This window comes from Crocodylus porosus, unplaced genomic scaffold (genome assembly GCF_001723895.1).
Source record: "Crocodylus porosus isolate Cpor-Errol unplaced genomic scaffold, CroPor_comp1, whole genome shotgun sequence".
In the NCBI taxonomy this organism is placed as follows: domain Eukaryota; kingdom Metazoa; phylum Chordata; order Crocodylia; family Crocodylidae; genus Crocodylus; species Crocodylus porosus.
Genome location: NW_017728943.1, coordinates 119,116,614 through 119,139,257, shown reverse-complemented (window position 1 = coordinate 119,139,257; position 22,644 = coordinate 119,116,614). Strand labels below are relative to the sequence as shown.

At 42.7% G+C, this 22,644-nt stretch overlaps 1 protein-coding gene across 2 annotated transcripts in view; it reads left to right on the top strand.

The window, feature by feature from the left end:
- CCDC170 (coiled-coil domain containing 170) overlaps positions 1-22,644 on the top strand; it is a 113,873-nt gene that overhangs the window by 45,120 nt on the left and 46,109 nt on the right. For both annotated transcript variants that reach the window (XM_019550070.1, XM_019550068.1), the window contains one exon: positions 13,297-13,614. In XM_019550070.1, the coding sequence (XP_019405615.1) occupies positions 13,297-13,614 (318 nt within the window). The remainder of the gene's footprint in view (positions 1-13,296; positions 13,615-22,644) is intronic.

Here is a 22,644-nt window from a genome sequence, read left to right as displayed (position 1 = left end):
ACTACTTTTGATGAGGAAAATGTATGATGTTGCCTGTGGCTTTTGCATTCTTGCCTGTTGGTTTCAAGGTTGTTTCAGAAGCATATCCAGTTTTCTAAAATATGTTTGATTTTATCATATGTTAGGCTGCAGGAGCACAAATGGATATACTGCACTGTGTGTACTCAGCAGGGGATAGAGGGGAAAACCTACCATCAAAGAAAATAAGCAGATAGCTTACTGTTAGAAGTAGTAAATACACTGTTTTCTGACTTCTTACACACCGATGATATGCTTAACAGTGTCTCCCTCTTTAGCACCTTTCCATAGTCTACCAAGCACTGCCTCAGGTCTGTGCTCCTAGTCCTCTCTGTAGTCTCCACCTCTCTGGCAATCCTCTGCACTTGGTGCTTTTGTCCATAACCATCACACCAGAGCTTCTGAGAAAGGGGTCCCCAGCCCTTTTCACCTGAGACTTCCACACCTGCTAAGTTTATGTCCTGTGAGTGTCCCTCCACGATTAACCCTTTTGTTCTGAGTCTGGCCTGCTCTGAGCTGGTTCTTTTAATTTGCTAGGGGGCTTCCATTAGCCTTCTCTTAGAACAGGAATTTGTTCAGCAGGGCTCTCCTGACTGTTTGGTTTTTTTGTCAGTTCTCCCAAGCGTTCAACAACGCAATTAAACAAGACAAAGTTCTCATTCACAGTACTTTCCCAGCATCTTTATTCCATACTTTCTCTGGGTTAGCTTCTCTATGCTAACTTTTTTCCTTCACAGCTGTCCAGGCCTGCTCTCTTGGACCTCGGACAGCTCTCACTAGATAACTCTTGATCTCTTACTGCTTCCCTTTTCTCTAACTGCAGTTGGTCTTTATTACAGGCAGGTGCCTTCTCTTAGGCTCCCTTAGGAGACAACTATGTAGTTGCAGGTAAATTGGACTTTTTTCCTTTTAAAGGACCGTTCAGGGTACCTGGACATGTGCAGGGTTAAGTCTGCTGGCACACTCTAATCAGAATGCTCCACCAGCGTTGCCATCACATGTATTCAGTGTCCTTGTATTTCAAAATGGTGGTGGAGGCCCTTTAACTAAAGCTCATTCAAGCTTTAGTTAAAGTGCCCCCATTGCCATTTTGAAGCTTGGGACACTGAATATGAGACGTTGCAGGTGTTGTAATTAGAGCAGCTCCTGAGAGCTGCTCTCATTAAAATGCCTCTCCCCTCCCACACTGGAGCACATGTATAGACATGTGACAGTGCCATGGGGAAAATAAAATATAGGAAGACTTTAATTCCCTCATAATAGCTAAGTAATGAAAATTGCTGTATTCTAAAATTAATCACAGAGAATATACAACTTCCGTTTTTTAGAGTTGGCTCAATTCAGAAGTGGTTGGAAGAGGATGCCGGATTAATGCTTGAGAATAAATTGTGGGATAGTTTTTATGAATATGGTCCAGCATCTTGTGTTGTAATAAGCAGTGTTTATTTGAGAAGTAGCTGCCTCAAGACAACAGTTTCAGTGGATGACAAATATCAAACAGTGAACTGCAAAAATATGCTTCATCAACAGTGGCCTTTGATGCAAACAAACTCTCACTCCTGCTTTCTCCTCAGATAATTGTCTGTCTTTCCAGCAATATGAATATCCTGCATGCTCTAATTGGATATTCCAGCCTGCTCTCAGATTTCTATAAATATTTTGCTGAATCTTCTGTGGGTAATTTTGAATACCAAGTTCATTGTTATTGGAGAAAGAAATTCAGACAGTAGCCAGATTTGTCAAACTGGATGCTAGAAACTTGTATGGCGTGCCAAAATAGAGCAGTTATTTTCTGAAAGACATTTTATCTAGTAAAGAGAAAGCAAGGAGGTCACAGGTCTTTCAAAAAATGTAATGCACGATTTGTTCTAGCAAAGTTGCGTTCTAGCACTTTATCATATTTCTATGTGATACTATTTATTTTTTGTATTTAAATACTTATGCAACATTTAATTTTTTTAAGCATGTATTTTAAAAATTGCTAAAATACTTGATTTATAGGAATTATTGATACCAAGCTAATTGTGTTCAGACTTATTTTTTATATTTATGTTAGAATATGCAAAAGTTTAAGAATAAGCATTGGAACTGGAGAAAATATAGGAAGGAGCAGTATTCCTAATTATACTGTACCTACATCCTGTGACTATACAGAACAAAAATAAGTTAAGAAATGACTGAATTTTGCTCTTCTAAACAGATAAGATACTGGCTTTCACATTAGGGGAACTGCTTTCTTTGTTCATAAGATATAAGAAAATAAATATATGGGAGAGATTTCTGTAAAATTTCATGGTCCATCAAGTTTGCAGGCTTGACAAATATTAGCTAGGTTGTACTGTCAGGTAAGATGAGGGATAAGAACAAGTTGTCTTGCCAAAGCTTACGGTGCAACAGTTATGTTCAAGAAGAATACATGTTCTTTAATAATTAGTTAGCTCTTGTAGGCTTAACCTGCTTTCTGTATAAGCAGGCAATTATGTTTTCCTAAATGTTTGTGAAGTGTCTGAATCTGAGAAAGCCCTGGCTCCATGAAGATAAGGATAGCAATGTATTATAAGAGAAAATGTTCTTCTTTCAACTAAAAAAATCTTTCCCATTTAATTTTCTCAAAGAGTTCATGCAGATGTTACTCTTAAATTGACCTAACTAGAGTAAGGTTGATCTAAGTCAGCGGTTCTGAACAGGGGTACGTGAAATATATTTCATACATTGTCTAACACAGGTCAAAGGGCCTAAAAAAAAGTCTCGACAATAGATATCCTACTCCTGCTCCATGCCTCAACCTCGCATTGGAAACGTTGCTCCTAGGGGGTATGTGAAGTCTCACTTTGAGACCACGGGGTGCATCTACTGGAAAAGGTTCAGAACCACTGATCTAAGTGTTGAGCTGTACATACATTCAGGGAGTTTAGGTCAAACACAAAATGGCTGGCCCAATCTAATTTAGTTCCCCTAAGAAGGTGCACTATGCAGATCAGGCTAATATGTGCCTGGTCCAACTAGATGTGTATGCGTTTCATGTACAGCTTGCAGCACTTTAGTGGGGCTCTTTTGGCACTTTAAGAGCTGATTGGATCAGCTTTAGCTCAGAACACCAAAAAGCCCAATCTATACAGATGCTGTAGAGCTGGGTCTAACCAACACACTGCTTCTTCCAGTAAAGCGTGTTTGTTTGTTAATGTCTGCAAGGAGTGTTAATATCAATCTCATTGGAAACAAAATGAATGTTTCATAAGGTTATGTGAAACTATCCATAAGAGGGTTAACTAAGGCCTTGCCTACACTAAGGTATTTTGTTGTAGGGGGAAAAGTCCTCCAGTAGTATCAGTGGCTCCGCTATATTAGACAAGGCTCTAATTCCTGGTGCTTTTTGCCGCTGTCAGTTAAATAAACTAGAAGCTGTCAGCCTAAAGACTCACCAGCCTCCTACACTCTCATGTCTGACTCAAGCAATAGTCTGTGCAGCTACAGATACCTGCCCCTCTAGAGAGTAGTTTCTTATTGGGTATTCCAGAGAAAATAATAATTTTGTAAGTCTGTGATAGGACTCTTTAAAATTTAGGACGTACACAGTTGACGTGACATGTGTGGATAACTGGAAAAAGTACTTGGCTCTTGAGTGCATTAGGATTTTTGAGTTTGTCTTCTACTTCAGGTACAGTGTCTTCCCTTTCTAAGTACTACTTTCTGTTAGCCACTCCAAGTTAGTCCTCATGTTCTACTGAATCAGCCATGATGTTTGGGCTGTACCTACATTATTTTTAATTTCAACCCCATTTTTCCTGTACAGCATCCCCACTTACTTCCTTGTTCTCTTTTTATGTACATGGTTAAAGCATCTTAATGCTTCAGCCGATTCAGGCTGGACATAAGGAAGAAATTCTTTACTGTCTGAGCCCCAAGGTTTGGGATATACTGCCACCGGAGGCAGTTCAAGCACCCACTTTGAACGCCTTCAAGACACATTTGGATGCTTGTCTTGCTGGGATCCTATGATCCCTGCTGACTTCCTGCCCCTGGTGCAGGGGACTGGACTCAATGTTCCTCTGGAGTCCCTCTCAGCCCGAATGTCTACGAAAGCCTATGAAATCTTTAGTTTTTTCTTTAGTTTTCTATTCCTTTAATTTCTTCAGCTTGACTCTTGACAATTCTTACTTGATCCCTATACTTTCTGTCCTCCTTTTATGTATCAAGAACATTTAAGTAGTTTTATTAATAACATTTTAAAATTCTGTTTTGTATACAGTATTTCTGAGTGCATCAACACAAATCTCAGGTAAATGGATATGTATCATTCACCCTTTTTAAAGTAAAATATAGTAAGAATGAAGAAACTAACTAAATATTGTTTAACTGCTTATGTTTAGATACAGTGTCTCTTTCTGGTTAGGAAAAGGTACCACCAAATTTGATAGAAGGCAATTTTTGATTGCAAATTAGCATGTTTTTCATTTCAACCAATGAGGAAAAATGATAAAATGGAACACCAGATTCGTTTATTATTTAAATGGAAGTTTCCTGCGTGCTGATTTTAAATTACAATTGATCCACCATGGGTGTCAAACATGTGGTCTGCAGGCTGGATCTGGCATATGGAGCTGTGTGACCTGGTCCATGGGTTGCCAGACTGACCATATGAGCCAGTCCTCATGTGCTGCATGTGGCACACAGTTGGATTTGCTGCTGTGTGGGTTGCTTGCAGTACAGGGAATTAGCATGGAACCTGCATCCTGGACCTCTGCTAAATGCAAGATGTGCTGGCCCCGGGGTTCAGTGTGCGTGCAGCCCCTGGAACTGGCATGGGGTGTGTGCATCCCTCAGTGTGTGGGCTGGACACAGCACTGTAGGCAGCACAAGGTCTGGGGCTCAGGCTGCAACCGGCAGTTTGGATTAGCCCCTGTGCTGCCTGCATGTGCTCTGTGCTGGTTCTGGGGGCCAACACATGCTACATCCAGGCTGGATCCATCACCACAGGCACTAGACAGGGTGGGTCAGTCAGGTCTGGCCTGCAGACTGACCCAGCAATGCTTATCCGGTCCATGGGGCCAGATGAATTTGACACCCCTGTTTTTAAATCATTTGAGCCTGATTTATGTGCTATTTTTTCTCATTAAAATGCTTTTGGGCAAATACGTGGTCTAATCCTAAGAAGACAGGTCTTTCGTTAAAAGGTCTAAAATAGAAAAAATGTAAGAATGTGAGAAAAAGGCGGGTGCATTTAATTGACTTGCTGTAGCATGCTGTTCTTTCATTAGTCCAGGTGTCATCTGTTTTTGCACTCTTTACTTTCTTCCTTAGTGATTGCTCAGGCATCCTTTAAATAAGTCAGCAGTAAGAAAGAAAAGCACCTTATTTCTACATCATTTGAGCCTGTAGCATGTTTTCTGTGTTATTTGGGAAATTTGGTTATTTGCTCCAGGGGTAGAATGTTAGGGAACTGTTCAAAACTGTTGTCATGGACCAGTGGCAGCCAACCTTTTTGCAAGTGTGCCAAAGTATGGGATAGTGTTATTCTAATAATTAGCATTAGACAATAATAAAACAGTTGGGAAAATTACAGTATTGGAAAATAAGTAAAACACGTAACCCTTCTGCCAGACACTGGACAGACAAAGTTGGGTTCAAATTTAGGGGTTTACCACCAACTTTCTAAATCTGACTCGATCTGCCACCCGAAAACCTTGGAAAAACAACCTTGCCTGGGTGTTCTAAAGTGAACAAACTTCTCTTGCAAGTAGCAACTATAACAAAGTTTATTATGGATGGAATGGGGAGGAAAGGGAAAACAAATACACAACTTCAAGAAAGCCTTAACTATTAAGCATTAAATGAAACCCAAAACTATTAACAGTCTTAGTCACAGACAAACTATCCCAGGGTAGCTACCACATAGCCCAATCTGTTGGGATGGGAGACTCACTCAAAGCTGCTGTAAGGGGACTCTGCTACACTGGCAACACTGGCAGGTTCTGGGTAGGTAGAACCACCCCCAAGGACCCTGCTGCTCCTTGCCATCAGGGGCTTGCCACTCTGCTCCTGGGGCGCTATCACCTGCCCCAGCCAAAGAGGTAAGTACTAGTGGCTCACACTGGACTTTCTGTTGGGGATTGCTGCTAGAGTATGCTGCTGGGAGTTGCTACTGGAGTATGCTGCCTACTGCCAGGGGTCACTGCTCCATCACTGCTGAGAGTCCACTGCTGCTCCACTGGGGTCACCACTACTCACTTGTGCTGCCAGGTGTTTCAATCAATGCTCTCACTGTTACTATGGTCGCTGTCCATGATATCAGGGGTCACAGTCTTCTCGGTTGGTCCTCTTTGGGTTGCCTCTGAAACCCTGTCTCCTTTAAACCCTGTCCTACCCAACTACAGGTTCAAGGATTATCAGCGTTTTTAGGGGTAGTATCAGGCTTCCACCTGAGCTCACTACAGGGATTCGTGCTTAGAAGTGCTTTTCCTTTTGAGCAGGGGGTATTCTACAAGCTTGCAGTGAGTGCTGATGTTTGGGTGACTGTAATGGGCACCAGCCTCAGGCCCTGTTATGTTCCAGGCTGTCCCGCTGGACCAGAGCCCATTGAAAAATTTACGGTTGGACCCTGAGATGGTGATGCGATTACCAGAGCAGTGCAGCCAGCAGCCCAAGGAAGAATGGTGTCCCCTCCAGTCTGTTCAGGCTGTGCGGGGCCCCGTGTGACTGGAGCATGCTCGTATTGGCTGACAGGAGTCCCACCGGAAGCTGAAAGGAGCCACTGGCACAATTGAACTTTCCCAGAGAGGGGAAGCACGCGAGGAGCTGAGCCTACATAGGCTGCATGGAGGCACAGAGATAGTGCTGGGAGCTGAAACAGTGAGCCAGAGACAAAGCCAGACTTTGGGGAGAACCAACCCCTCCACAAGAGGCAGCACAGAGAGCCAGGGCAGAGAGAGAGAGCTACCTGAACCAGTGAATCAAACAAATTCAAAGTGCCAGTCACCAGGACTTTAGACTTGGTTTATTGGTCAGGGAACCTGTGAGTGAGGTGACCTGTCACCAGTGAGCTTAATGAGAAATGGGATCATGACTAATTGATAAAAGATAAATATAGAATAATTGATTAATTGAATGTTGATAAGCTTATTAATTAACCAGCAAGTTGATTGATTAAATATAGAAGAATTTGATTAACAGAATCCTGGTAAACTGATTAATTAATGGAATGTAACTAAAGATTTATTAAGTGACAATATATGCTAATTGAAGGAACATAAATAAGGACCAATTGAATGGGGATAAACTTGTTAACTGAAAAGAGATTAATGAAGATCACTCAAATAATAATAAATGCATCTAGCAGCACAGTATTAATAAGGACCAAGGTATTAGGTGGGCCGGTGGCAAAGAACTTACTAACAAGACAGTTAAAAGATAATTAAAGGGTGGCCTGAGCTGGCAAGTAGAGGATTATTAACTTCTGGCTCCTGCGGGTAGAAGGCCAGGGCGACTGGTCAGCAGCCAGGCACCACATCATATTTAATGTGAGAATGAAACTCCAAAGGAGATCATGGGCCTGTGCCCATATAGGTGTGGTAACAGCAGGGTGTAGGGGAGAAGAAAGATCTGTGAAGAAAGACCTCACTTTAATTTCTACCACTAACTGTAACAAACACCTCATGAGCTCCTCTTCTCTTTCTTTCCTTCTGAACATCAAGGCATGGCAAGGGAAACCCCAAAGTAGGGGAGTAAGAAATGAGGGGAGACATCTCCAAGTTATAAACAGCTACAGTGACCTTTGTGCAGCTTTCCATTAGCACATTTTGTGAGTTTACAAACTTCACAGTTTTGGAAGGGAGGGCCAGAGATCAAAAAATCTGATCCACCTGATCCCATCCCAAACAGTAAAGTCCAGGCTCACAAAAAGTAAAAATAGGTATGAGCAGCCCCCTGCTTCTGAACATGCATACTATGCAGAGAAAGAACATATAACTACATGCCTAATATAGGGTTATACATGTAAATAAGGCATTTTACACAGTTTTGCACTTGTTTCTGATCAGTGTCCTGTTTTAAATAAGACAGAAGCAGTCCATTTTTTCAGATGATTATCTGTCAGCCTTGAATGAAACTTATTTTTCAAAAGTTCATTGTTGAACATGCTTGTTCACAGACGTATGTTGATCCAAACCTGGCCACATACCACAGAGCCAGGTCACATAATAAATGAGGCAAATTGCTCATGAATATGAATTTCCAGACTGAGATGAGCTCTTCATTTGCTGGTGATGGGCAAACTTCCTGAACTGTGTTTCAGTTCCAATATTTTAAGCTGCGTCTCAGGTGGATAATTTTCAACCTCTCCTCCTCCCAGATGGAAAATAGGTTATTAAAAAGTTTCACATACTTCTGATCTGCCTCAAAAATCAGTGAAATAGGTTTCAGATGAACTTCAGAGAAAAGAAGATGCAGCTGTGTATTTTCCAGAGTTACTGACATCACCACCATGCTGTGATTCTTGAAAGTGAAGAAAATGATCTGTGTTTTCCTGAGACAAGATACTTGTGAGCTTGGTTTTACAAGAAGCAATGAGACTGAATTTCATTGGGGAAAGTATTTCTCTGCCTTGCAATCATAGCTTATTGAGATGGCTGCTGATATCCACAATGAAAGCTAGGCCACAGAGCCAGCTTCTGTCTTTCAGGAGCCTACATCCATCAGCAAGTTCCCCATTGCTATCTAAAAACATAAGCACCAGTAATTTCAATTTCCAACATTTTTCAAGCATCTTCTCTTCACAGCTATTTAATGTTGCAGTGAAGTGGTAGCTCTCCCTCCTCGATATCATTAAGAAATAATGCACAAAACTCTCTGAGATTTCAAGTGCATGAATTTTGTTATTGCCACACACAACAGCACTGATAACGTGAAAAGGTAATGTCCATAGTACAGAGTGCCTTGGTATATGATGCTGTGATATGTCAATACTTTTTGGTCTAAATATTTTGTATTGCAGCACAACCATTTTTTCTCACCGTGGCTCGTACACAATTTTTACGTACAGGCTAATCCAAATTTCTGCAACACAATCTTTCAGTTGTTCAGTGTTTAATTCTAAAATAAAGTTTTACTACTTTTTTATTTTGCAATTTTTTTTTTTAAGACTTGGCATCAGGCGACTTGCAGATACTACTTGTTAAAAGCTGAAGTTTTTTTCCTAATAACAAGTGTGGTTTGCTATAGACTATGAGACAAACAGTATGAAATATGTTCTTTTATGTACTTCTCTCAGTATTTGGCTAGCTGTAATTATGTGTGCAAATTTTAAATTGAGATCATAAAAAATGTATTTTGTTATGTTCACATTAATACTAGCAAACTACTTCTGGATAGTATCTCTGAAAGGAAATCTTCATGCTGGTGAAATAATGTGCTATAACTGAAATAAACTGCTTCCATTCTTTGCTGTAATACCTAGAATTTAATTCTCAGCACTGGCGCAGTTTGTCTGTTAGAAGGCCCTGTTTAAATGGAAACATGGATATGAAACTGTGCCAAAATTCAGTTGGCAAGCAGCTCTACAGTTCATTTTAGTACTGAGTGATAAATATTTGACTGATCAAGAGGGTTTTACTTATGTTTTTAATTAAAAAAAAAAAGTTTGTTTGTAATACAGTTGTTATTATGTTAGCCTGTTAAGTTTCATGCCTCCCACAGTGTATGGAAACCGCCTCTTCTGTAGAAAGGAAATCGCTATGCTGTACCTAAGCAGGGGAGTTTTACTTCCTACTAGTTGTCAAACAAACAAAGTCTTCAGTATGGAGATTTAAACTCCTGTATCATTTTAGTACTCTCTGGTTTGACTGCATATTTTGTTCTATTACATAATTATTGTTTGTCGTATTAAATTATTTGTTTCACAAGTATCCTGGGGTGGTGATTCATGGTCTAATTAAATGAAGCATGGATCCATTTTTTTTTTTTTGGTTTTCTTTTCCCTCCTCCTTCTCTTCATCCTTCATATTATGGGTCATGATGCAAAGCTCTGTTCAGTTGCTTTCTCTGCACTGTTCAGCATTTTACATACCTTTTTCACATCTACTGCTTATTTGTCTTTCAGAGATTGGGGACTGGATCATGACAAAGGAAAGGACAAATTATGCAGAAAGCTTGAAGTATTCACCCCTTCTTCCTCCCCTCCCCCTGCTGACCCTCTTGGCATGTGAAAGAAATTTGAGGTCCAATACATTCTGGTTTGGGAAGCCCTATTTTTCATTTTGGAAACAGGAAATAGAGTGTGATTTGATAGAATAATGGGGTTTTAAAGGCCCTTTGGGGTCCTGTATTCTGTGATGGATATCACAAATAGGATTTGTTGTTTGCAAATATCCTACCCTGATGCCGTCAGCCTTTTCTTGAAAAATTGAGTGAAGAATGTTTTAAAACTAGTGAAGGAAATTCCTAGGCAGCTTCTTCCATTCGCCTTTTTTTCCAGTTAGGAAGTGTGTCCTGATATTTGATTTAATCTGCTTACCTATAGTTTAACTGATTGCCTAGCACCCTGCCTTCTGTGGCAAGGAAAAGGAGTTTTCCTTCATCTTCTCTATGGCAACCTTTCAGATATTTGCAAACTTCTATAGCATTTTGCTTTAATATCTGTTTCTCCAGACTAAACACACCTTCTTCCTTAAATCTTTTCTTGTAAAGCATGCATTCCAACCCCTTTATCATCTTCATTGCTCACCTCTGGATCCTTTCCAGTGTCTTTACATCAGGGGTTCTCAACATTTTTAGATTTTAGGTACTGCATGGTAGAGTTAAGGCATCCCATGAAAAATGCCAGCTCTTAGTTTTCTTTTCATTTTTTTGGACTACAGAAGAATAATACAGCAATTCTTGTATTGCAAACAATTCTCATCACAGCAGGTCAGAATGTTTTTAGCACTATGAATTCCTATGCAAAAACTGTTTTTTTTCTTGTCGATTATGTGTGAACACTTAATATTGCTAACATTTTGCAGTACCCCACAGCACCTTTGAAAGGATCTTAAGGCACCTGATGGTGCCATGGCACCCTGGTTGATAATCATTGCTCTAAATCCTTCTTAAAATGTCGTACCCAAAACTGGCCACATTATTCAGCTGAAGCCTAAATAAACCAACTAAAGTGTCTCTTATGCATACCTTGCTATTACAATACTGCGCATTTGCCTTTCTTTTTGGTGACATACTGACCTTGTGATCCACTATAACTCCCACCTCGTTCTCAGCAGTACTGTTGCCAAGCCAGTTGTCCCCCACATTCCATACATGAACATCTGTCTTTTTCTTGCTATATATAACCACTTACAGTTGTCTGTTTATGGATTCCATTTTATTGTCTATGGCCCAGACTCCAGTTATCAAAATTCCTTTGAATTTTAATACTGTCTTCTAAAGCATTTGCAAACTGTTCCAGTTTTGTTGTCTGTAAGCTTGATAAAGAGGAGTGTAAGATTATCGTTTGGGCACGCTGAAATGAAATCAGGAAGGTGAAAGCACAATTGGAGTTGCAATTAGCAATGGATGTGAAGGGTAACAAGAAGCATTTCTACAAGTATGTCAGCAATAAGAAAAAGATCAGGGAAAGAGTGGGTCCTTTACTGAATGGGGTATGCAACCTAATGACAGGTGATGCAGAAAAGACTGCAGTACTCTGCCTTTTTCACCTCAGTCTTCAAAGGCCAGGTCAACTCCTGGACTACTGCACCTTGTAGCACAGTTTGGGGAGGAGGTGAGCAGCCAATAGTGGTGAAAGAAAAGGTTAGGAACTTGTAATGGGACCTGGGCTGAATGGTCACACTAGGGTGGGGCCTGAGTGCCACATTCTCAATGGGTGTTTAGTCCCCTTCTCTATATCCTGCCTGCCATGACTTGTTAATAAGAAGGATACCAGCAGATAGTACCCGACTGTAGTAGGGAACTTTGAGATGGACATGGATCTCAGTGTCTGGGCATCTTCTGTGGAGCTCCACCTCTTTTACATCCCACCCCTTTCCACTCAGGTGTTCTTGTGATGTTATCAGGGTAGGCACTGGGTCCCCTAAGTGTAAAAAGAAAGATCCAGAAAAGGAAACAACAATCTGGGACAGATGTGAGCTGGGTGGGCTCTGCTATTACAGCAGGTGTTTACCACAACTGATGTCCATAGTGTATAGGTATTAATAAAGAAATACAACATAAGCAGTCATGTCCATCATTCATTTGTGGTCCTGCCTTCATACTGGAGGCAGGACCACCTAAGGCATCTAAGGCTGTTTAGGGCTTGCACTCAGGTCATGAGCCCTGTGGGTGGTTTGGGGCAACAGATACTATGAACTCCCATGAGACCTTGGGAGGTACCTGGCATCCAGTGTTCGCAAGGTTGTCCAGTTCCAGTCTTAGGAGCAAAGGTTGGGCTAGCCTCTGATGGGGCATTCTAGGCTCCAGTGGAGGGATGCAGTGCAGATACCTATGCTGGCAGTCTCCTCTCCTCCTCCCCCGCCAGGTGAGGTTGGAAGTTCCAGGCTGCTCTGGGCTGATCTGGACCCCTGCAGGCCCCCATGTGCTCTGCTGCCACTGCCAGATCCTAAAACCCCCTATCAAGCTCATTGTCTACAGCTGCTGCTCCTGGGCTCTAGGTGGAACCGAGCACCCCAGTTGCCTGGCTTTGGCTCTATCTGGGCTCTTGGCATGTGTGGGGCCCTGCTTCCTAGCCCAACCTGGGGGATGGGTGCGTGGGGGTGTGCCACCTGTTTCCATGCGCTGTCTGGGGAGTAAGCACATAGGGGGTCATGCTGTCTACCTGAAAGCCTGCTGTTTGCCACTGGGGTGGCCTGGGATCCAGCTGGCTCCTGATCACACCAGCTGTCATCCCAGTAAGTGCAGGATCAAACTGGGTTGCTTCTACAGGATTATTTAGGAAAGCTGGATGTGTAGAAGTCCATGGGGCCTGATGCAATGCATCCGAGGGTGCTGAGGGAGTTGGCCAATGTGATTGCAGAGCTGCTGGCCATTATTTTTGAAAACTCATGGCAATCAGGAGAGGTCCCAGATGACTTCAAAAGGGTAAATAAAATGCCTGTCTTTAAGGAAGGGAAGAAGGAGGATCCAGGGAACTACAGACTGGTTGGTCTCATCTCAGTCCCTGGACAAGTTGTGGAGCAGGTCCTTAAGGATCGAGCTTTCTTGCATGTTGTCCCAGTCTCCCCAGAGATCATTGATACTTCTCTGTTTTTACTTTTCTACTGAAATTAAAAGCCTGGTGATGTGTTTCCCCTGTTTTAGGATCTGGACAGTGCTAAAACAGCCAAAGAGAGTCTAGAGCTGGAGATCGGCATCCTCCAAGATAAACTTGCTGCCAGCCAGGAGGCATGGGAAGCCTCAAAGCAGGAACTTCACCACTTGAAGAGATGTTCTAATGAACTGGATGGGAGTTTGAAGAACAGTATGCAAGAGGCAAGAACTGCCCAAAGCATGCTGAGTGCTTTTAAAGAGCAAATAGCTGTTCTTCTCCACAGTGGTTCTGTAACAGTTAAATCCTCTGAGGGTGCCATCTTGGAGAGGATTCGAGCAATGAGCCACAGTGTGGAGAGCAAAAAGACAGTAAGTCAAGAGCTACTGCACTTGCTCTGTGTCAGGGGTTCCCAGACTGCTACATGTACCCCTGGGGGTACACAGTTCATCTGTGGGGGGTATTCAGGAGAAATTGTGGAGTGGGGGTGGGGGCAGCCACCGCTGTGTGTAAACTTACCTCCCTCTTTCCCCCTCCCCACACAGCATCTGGCCTGTACACAGGGGTGCTGCTGCCCTCGCCCCTCCCTAGCCCTGCTCCTGAGACACGGTGGCGCAAGGCAGTGGGTGGCAGTGCTCTGTACATGCTCGCCTGTGCATACCCCCTAGGGTCTTTCCAAATACACCAGGGGGTATGCTTGACAACCCCTATAGGTTTTTAGAATGATGAGGGAGAGTGCCCTGAAGCTGATATTTACAGGGAATGAAACAGCATTTAGTATTCAGGGGCTATGTCCACATGAGAGTACATGGGCATTTTGCAGGACCTCAAAGGCTGTTGAGGTGTTGCAAAACATACCCAGCATATGTGATTTGGTTCGTCACACTGCATATGTGCAGCGTCGAGCCAAATTTAGATACTGGGAAATCCTGGTATCAAAAAACAGCACACAGAAAAAAAGTGGGGCGGAACATGTGGCGGCAGCATGCACCTCCCGAAACCGGAGCCTGGCCAGCCAGAGCCATACTGGCTGTTGGCCAGGCTTCCTGCACCTGGACTGCCATTGCTGCCCCCAAGACCCCAGGTGCTGGCCCCAGCCTCCCCTACACCACCTGGAGCATTTTTCCCTGTGCTAATCCTGCATACAGAGGCATGTGCCAGGGCAAAAAGTGGCATGAATGTGTGCTGCTGCTTTTTTGCCTGCAGAAACCACATGCCTCTGCTCATGGGGATGCAGCCAGGGGGTGCATCTACATATGCAATTAATGCAATACAATAAACTTCACAGCAGTTCACGCTGGAATAAATTGCTCCCAAGCACAGTATCTACACGTGTGCCTGGGACAACAGCGATTTGAGCTGGGGCAGAGCAAGTCTTTCTATGTAGGCTGACTGTGCACAATTTATACCCCCCATTCACCATCTACATGTGCATTTCAGCTCAGTAAAGTACTCTGCCATAAAAGTACTGTTCCTGACAGTACTATTTTATGGCACAGTTAATCAGTTTACTGCACCCTGATACCAGTGATGGTTTACTACAGAGCTAATTAGTCAACTCCACAGTAAAGTGCATGTGTAGATGCACCCTGGAAGAGGCAGGGTAGTCTTCCAGTTGAGACACTGGAATATGACCTTAACAGAATTGGATTCTATTCCTACAAAATTTTTGGGGACACTTTAGGTAATCATGTATTTAATCTTTTTTGCTTTTACTTAATATCTTCATTTCTTTTGGATTATTTTGCTATATGGTTGGGGGTGATAGAACTTCTTTACTGGTTTATTCTGAAGGTAAATTCACCACTGTGTTCAGTTATTTCAATGTGGCTGTAGATCAGCATCATGAGGGAGCCCTAGCAAAAGAAAAAAAGTCCTCCTTCACAGTAGAGTGTTCATGTGGTTTGGCATAGAAGTAGGCAGTGAGGAAAAATTAACTTTAAGTATCTGCTTCATCTAGTGAGCACTGTCCATTCTGCACATGGAATAAATCCTACTTTCTTCAGAGAGAAAATTTGTGAATGATCCTAGGATTAAAGGATGAAGGCCAAATGTAGCCTCTCCTGTGATACCTGTACGTTGTTCTGACATCTCTTCCCTCCCCATTCTTGCAGCACCACGTGGAGTAAATAGTGTTGGGTTTGTGGGGTAACCACAAAATTTAGTACTACAGGTGTTTTAAGAAGATAAGCAGCTCACTGACAGCCGTGGGGAAGTTGCCGTAATGGTGGCTCCAAGGACTGTCCCATCTCCTAGAACCAGCAGGGTTGATGAGAAGCACAGGTGGCTTTAGAATCCTACCTGTTTTCACTTCCAATGCATCATCTGAAGTGACCTGTATAGAATCCAGTACTAATAATGCACGATTCTAATTTTGGTGTTACTTAACATTTAGTTGCTTCCTTTAAGATAGCTTTATTGTATCACCATTTTTAATGGAATTTATAGCTTTTTTTTTTAAAAGAAGGAGCTAAAATTTCCCCAGGTGAAATTATTCATTATGTGTTAGTAGAACACAGTGCATTGCCCATAATATGCAATAGAAAATGTAGAAGCTTTAACTGCCTCCTTAATGCATCCTAATCTGTCATTTACAGCCCTGCTCCCCTGTGCACACCATATCCCATAATCTCATAAAACTTATTTTAGGATGAGATAAACTTGATAGCTACATCCAGATGTGTAGGCATGTACAGTTTGTGGCATCACAAACCTCTCTGTGGCACTACAAACTGTATGCCCTGAATGTTAAAACGTGCCCCGTGCTGTAAATTTTGCTACTGGGAAATCATGGTAGCAAAAAAAAAAACAGCATGAAAAATTTGTGGGGCACATGAAGGGAGTGTATGCTAGCAGATACGGAGGCTTGGCCCTCCCAGGAGACACAAAGCATCTCCAGTTCTTTAGTTGTCCTCTAGGTCCTCCAGCATGCCAAGAGCATGCCAAGAGCCAGGAGGAGCAGGAAAAGGCAGTTTTCTCGAAGCGCAACAATTTGCCCCACACCAAAGCACACATTCAGGGGCATGTGCCATGGCAAAAAGTAGCAGCACAAATTTTTGCCGCTACTATTTTTGCTGCTGCAAGCTGTGGGAGAGCACAAGTTGTGCCTGCTACTTTAAGAGGTTTCTAGAAGGCTTTGATTAGCTGGCAGGTGCAGTTTGGCCCAATTAGATGTTCACATGACCAAAAGGGGGCCACCAGAGTGGAGGAGGGCTGGGCAGCTGCAGTATGAGGCCAGACCCTAGGAGCAGAGCTGGCAGGTATACCTAGGGAGCCAGAAGAGCCACATCACTCAGCCTGCAGATTGCAGCTCCTGGAACACCTGGAGATTAGGGTAGGAATTATGGGGTTGTAGGGTGTTCCTGGTCCTGCGTAAGATCTGAAATTACACTGCTGGGGTTGGATGGTGTGGTGGAGCTGCCTGTGGTTGGGCGGTGTCCAGAAAATGCCACATCTGTGCCTCTCTAGTGAAAGGTGAGGATGGGGTGCTATAAAGCCTCGGCCCTCATGACCTGGTGGGTAACCCCATAGAGGGGACAGGCTTGGGGTCCAGGTATGTCAACAGACACCGGAGGCCTGAGTGGGCCGTAGGCTGAGTGCGAGAATGAGTGGCATCCAGTAAAAGAGGCATTGTGAGTGGGACCCAATTATTGGATGTGAAAGAGGACCAGCATAGGGGCAGAGTTTGGCCCTGGAAAGGACTAAGTGTGAGTCAGCTGTTTGGATGCCATCTGTGAGGCATGGGACACAGTATAAGGAGAGGTTTGGAGCTGTGTATTATGCCCTTGGCATCTGGCAATAATGGGCAGCCTCCTGCCTATGAACAACTAGTCAGTTCCAAGAAAGGTGTGGCAGGTGAGTCAGGTGGGTGGGCTGCCCTAGACAGGTGGGAGGGCCAATGATTGAACTGGCCTTGGGAAGGCCCTCTGTCACACAAGCGCATGCCCCTACCTGTGGGGACATGCTTGATAGGTTCAAATGCAGCTCTTTGTGGTAGCTATAAGAAATAGCAAAGTATATATTTTCACACAAAGTAAGGGAAATGGAAGCCTGCTCAAAAATGTGAATGTTTTTGAGGGACTTCAGCTGGTATTGTTTAGGGAGGAATATGGGCATAAGTGGATGAGAGAGAGAGAGTTCAGATGGCAAAGGAGAGTACACTGAATTAGAGAAGGTGTCTTCAACCACAGCTTGTATAGCAGTGATGTGTGACCTTGAAAGAAACCTAGACATTAGGCCTTTTTGGGTTGGGGTGCTGGCTAGAGGACATCTGGAGCTTCAAGGAGAGAAACAGCCCCTAGTTTCTTCCATGCCCAAGAAAGCAGGACTTCGTATAGTCTTGTGAACAAACTAAATCACACCAAAATGTCTATCTCAATCACCAATTTTGTCTATAAAATTGAATGTCCTACAAGATCCCAACTTTTGGCTAGCCACTTGGGTTACAAGGGGGGATTCTATTAAAACTGAAGTACTCCTGTGCTTCTAGGCACCTGGTTGCACAAAGACTATCACTGTCATGGAAGTTTCTACTCCATTTATGAGGGGGTACATGTGCTGTGCCAAGGGAACATTGGCAGATAGGTTTTACCATTTAATAAAAAATTACACATTTGAAGGAAATACAGTTAAAATCCTTTATAACTGCCAAATCAAAGACTATTTTTCACTGAATCACTGAAAAACATCTCTCAGGGTCTGTATCCCTGCCAAATTTTAAGTTTCCAGCATGTTACATCAAGGTGGTTTATTTTTAAGTTATGAAAAGATTTTATCAGCAGAATTTTTTTACTTTGTTCTTGACAAAGTAGCTGAATTTTGATGAAACTCTTTCCTTGATTTTTTGAGAGTTAGTGTAACCAAGTTTTTCAAAGAATTATACACAACTGAAAAGGATCCTTTGGAAAGGAAGCATGAGAGCAACTTTTAATGGAGGTGTCCTTTCAGTTTTCCCTATACTAATCCACCATGAGGTATTGTCATTACCATTGTCTCCCACGAGTATCCAATGCAAATCTCATGTGAGTGTTTGCTGATTGTTTGCTGTCTTTTGGATAATCCATTTGAGTGGGATGATGCTTAATTTGGATCCTTCTGAAGGAACAGATTTAAGCCCAGTGTTAATTAATAGAAAATACTTTAAATTATTTGTGTCTTTTGTATGACAGGCTCACGCTGCATCTGTCCTTTAGCTTCTCCAACCACTTTAGGTCTATTTGTGCAAGTGGTACAGTACATGCAGAAAATGTGGGAATTGCTTCGCCACTTCTTGTTCCTGGCTATTACTTTGCCCTGGCATGCTAACTGAGCATTCTAGGCTATCATCTGCAATTGTTTTTCAGCCTCCATTGGACAGGCAGCAGGTTTAGTCTGTGTTTCATTACAGATACTGTCTTCTCTCAGTTGCTTGGGAGTCATGTGTTTTTCCCAAACAGCATTTTGCTATTAAAAGCTGCATTCCGTTGATTGGATATTCACTTTGTTAAATATGATAATAATAGCACATGCCTTCTGAATATCTTAGCATGCTTCATTTTACAAAAAAAAGAAGCTGAGGCACAGAAATGTTAAGCAGTTAGCCAGTGGCCACGTGATGAGGCTGTGCTAGAGGCAGAGCTAAAATTCAGTCTTTTGATCAATAGACCCGTGCTCTAATGCTAACCACATTAGAAACATCTTGATTATTGTGCTAGTTTGGGGCACTGCTCCTTCATTTTGTGAGAAAGGAGAAAAAGTATTTTTGAGCAAAAGCAGCCAACGTGGATTTGTTAAAAGAAAATTAGGAGAAACCACACTAATTTCCTCCTTTGACAGGATAATGGGGGTAGTGCATAAAGGTGTGCTATACCTGGACTTTAGTAAGGGTTTTGTTACTGTCTGCATGATGTTCTAATAAGCAAGTCAAGATTTATAGTTTCTATGTAATCACCATAAGCCTAGGTACACAAGTGAAAAATCAGAATAGTTATTAATGGTTCACTGTCCATGTGGGGAGGATTTGGAGGAAGTTTCTTAAGAGATCTCTTGTTCTGCACAGTATTTTCATTAACAAATTGGATTTGGAATGTAGTGTATGTCTGTAGAAACTTTGGATGACACCACCCTGGGAGGGGCTGCAAATATTTTGGCTGGAAACATACTAATGCAAAATGATCTTGATAAATTAGAGAAGGAGTCTGAAAACAAGGTGGAATTCAATAAAGCAAGTGCAAAATGCTGTGCATAAAAGAAATGGAATTAATTGAAAAAGAAATGGAATTGAAAAAGAAATCCAAGATGGGGAATAACTTTCTGGGCAGTGGTACTTTTAGAAAAAGGTCTCAGGGTTATATTAGATCATACTCATAGAGAATCATAGAATCGTAGAGAGGGGCTGGAAAGAACCCCATAGGTCATGTAGTACAACTCCTTGCCTGAGATAGGAATCTGAATTATGAGTGGAAAAAAAGGATGTTGTTGCAACACAGAGCAAATCTCATTCTGAAATGTATTAGCAGATGTGCTGTATGTAAGACACAGAGGTAATTCCACTGTACTTGATCCTAAAGAATATCATAACTGTAATTCTGTCTTGTGTTTGGTGTTAAGCTTTAAAGAAAGGTTTAGACCAACTAGAGAGAATCCAGCAGAGAGCATCAATAATAAGGAAAGGTTTAAAAACATGGTCTATGAAATAAGGTTGAAGAAATTGGTTTTATTTAGTCTAGACAGGAGAAGACTGATAACCTGGGTAGGCTGAGGGCCCTTCTTTGTTGGAGGCTTTTAAGACTAGGTTAGACAAACATCCAACAGTTATGGTCTAGGCTAGGGCTCAGTAATGTGTTTGGGTGGAGTGCCAAGAACATCTGTAACCTCGACTTGTGAGATGTTGGTGTGCAGGGTGGACAGCTGGGGAGCTGCAAGGGGCCTGCTCCTTGTTGTAGCAGCACAGCCATGGCTCCTTCCCTGCCATTCATGAATGCCAAATATAATGCCTTTGAATGCCATGCTCTGGCACCCATCCCAGGGGTTGCTTATCCATGGTCTAGGCATACCTGATCCTGCCTAGTACAGGTAAAATCTTGAGCTTTGTCCATTCCATCCTTCTGATTTGTGATTCTATATACATATGATTCTGTCACAGAATTTTAAACACAAGTGTTAAAAGAAAACTTGTAACTAAGATATAGTAAGCATTAGTTTTTAATCTCTGCTGTCATATAGTTTAACCCACTTTGATTTTGTGGGGTTTTTAGATCTGGATGTTTTTGAAGGAACAGATTTAAGCTTGGCATTATAAGGAGTAAGAAGGTTAAATGGCATACAAAACCTGATAGAATTAAATAAATGAAAACTTGTTTTCTCATGAGAATCTACAAGTAAAATTGGCTTCAATTAAAAAAAATAAAACAGATTGATCTAGTTTCACTTTTCAAGCACAGAGAAGCAAAAATAACCACTACTGCAATGATGGCTGACTGCACTGCAGCCATCAGCACTGTGCTGGCACTCTAGCAGCAGTCATGCTGCAGTTGGAGTACTGCATCCAGTTCTGGGCGCTGCACTTCAAGAGGGATGTGGCTAGCATTGAGGGAGTCCAGAGGAGGGCCACTTGCATGGTCAAGGGGCAGCGGGGCAGGCCTTATGAAGAGAGGCTAGAGGGCCTGAATCTATTCAGCCTCCACAAGAGAAGGCTGAGAGGGGATCTGGTGGCTGTTTACAAACTCACCAGGGGGGACCAGCAGAAATTGGGTGAGGCTCTGTTCCCTCATGCACCACCAGGGGTTACTAGGAATAATGGCCACAAATTGTTAGAGAGAAGGCTCAGGCTGGACGTCAGGAGGCATTACTTTATGGTTAGGGCTGCCAGGGTCTGGACTGGATTCCCAAAGGAGGTGGTGCTCTCTTTTACCTTGGGGTTCTTCAAGAGGAGGCTGGATAGATATTTGGCTGGGGTGTTATGACTCTAGCACTTGTTCCTGCCTGGGGCAGGGGGTCAGACCTGATGATCCGTTTAGGTCCCTTCTGACCCTAAGCACTATGAAACTATGCCCTGTGCATCTAAGCTGTCCTGGACATGGAGCTGCCCTGCTATGCCTCTGTATTGTTCTTTTGGGTTTAAACCACTGTCGTAATACAACAGTGATGTGCATGTGCCTGCTTTAACTGTCTTGCTTGTATAACCAGTTTGTACAGAAAGTAGGAGTCATTTTAACTCCTATCAAATGATGAAACTACTGTCTTCTGGAAGAGGATGTTATGTGAGGCTCATCTTTCCCACAAGAAAGCTTCCCTAGAAGAAAAAAGAAAACTCATAATCCCAAATCCACTGGCTGGTGCAAGTCTTTTGTGTGTTATATTACTCCTTCCTTGAGAAGATTTGCAAAATATTCAGCGAATGTTATGCACATTGCTCATCTCCATCAGGGACCTCTGGAAAGCTCCAGACCAAAGTCTCAGGTACCTGACCACACAGTGTTACTGAAGTTCTTCTGAGTGTCAGATTAAGGTTAAAGGGCCACTCAACCATTCTGTTATGGCAACATAGCTAGTTCTCATGGACCCCTGACTGGGGCTTACATCCTTCTGCACAGTGGAAGGAAAGGAGGAACTCAGGCTGTAATGGTGAAGCTGATTTTCCTCTGAGTAGCATTAAACCACTGTGACATTTGAATTCTTCCCAACATTCCTCATTTTCAGCAGACCCAATTGTCATTTTCTTTGTAGCTGTTCTTCTACAAACCCAAGATACAGGAAAGATGCATTAATAATTGGCTGAGTCTCCCATATGTAAGCAGAACAGGGACATCAGTATAAAGGCAAGACAATGGGTTTTAAGGCTAGAGGTTTTTTCATTCTTTACATAAGCAGTCTTCTGTTGCAAATATTTTCTGCATAGCTTGGTTCCTTCTGTTCTTCAGTATGTGGGATTTTCAGTAAAGGTTAGAGTGCAGTGATACAGGATATGAAAGTAAGATCTAAACATTGCATGTGACTTCTTTATTTTCACAATAAATGCCACTAATCATTTAATTGGGAAAGTAAATAGGGGGGCAGTAGTCCAGGAGTTGACCTTTCCCAGTAGTCAGCCCACTTTTTTACTGCCCATAGGTTTGGTTCAGCATCTGCAATTTCTTCTAGGATTTTGAGGGCAGGGGAAATCAGTGTCAGGACAAGTGGTCGTTCCTTAAGGAAACGATACTCAGGGCCCAAGGGGAGCCCATCCCAACAAGAAGCAAGGGGGGCAAGAGTGCCCGAAAGCCCCCCTGGCTCACCAAGTCGTCCGGGAATGCCTGCTTACCAAAAAGGCGGCATACGCCCAGTGGAAGGGGGTGCTATCTCCAAAGAGGAGTATACCTCCTCTGCTCGGGCCTGTAGGGGGGCTGTCAGGAAAACTAAGGCGGACATAGAGCTAGGACTAG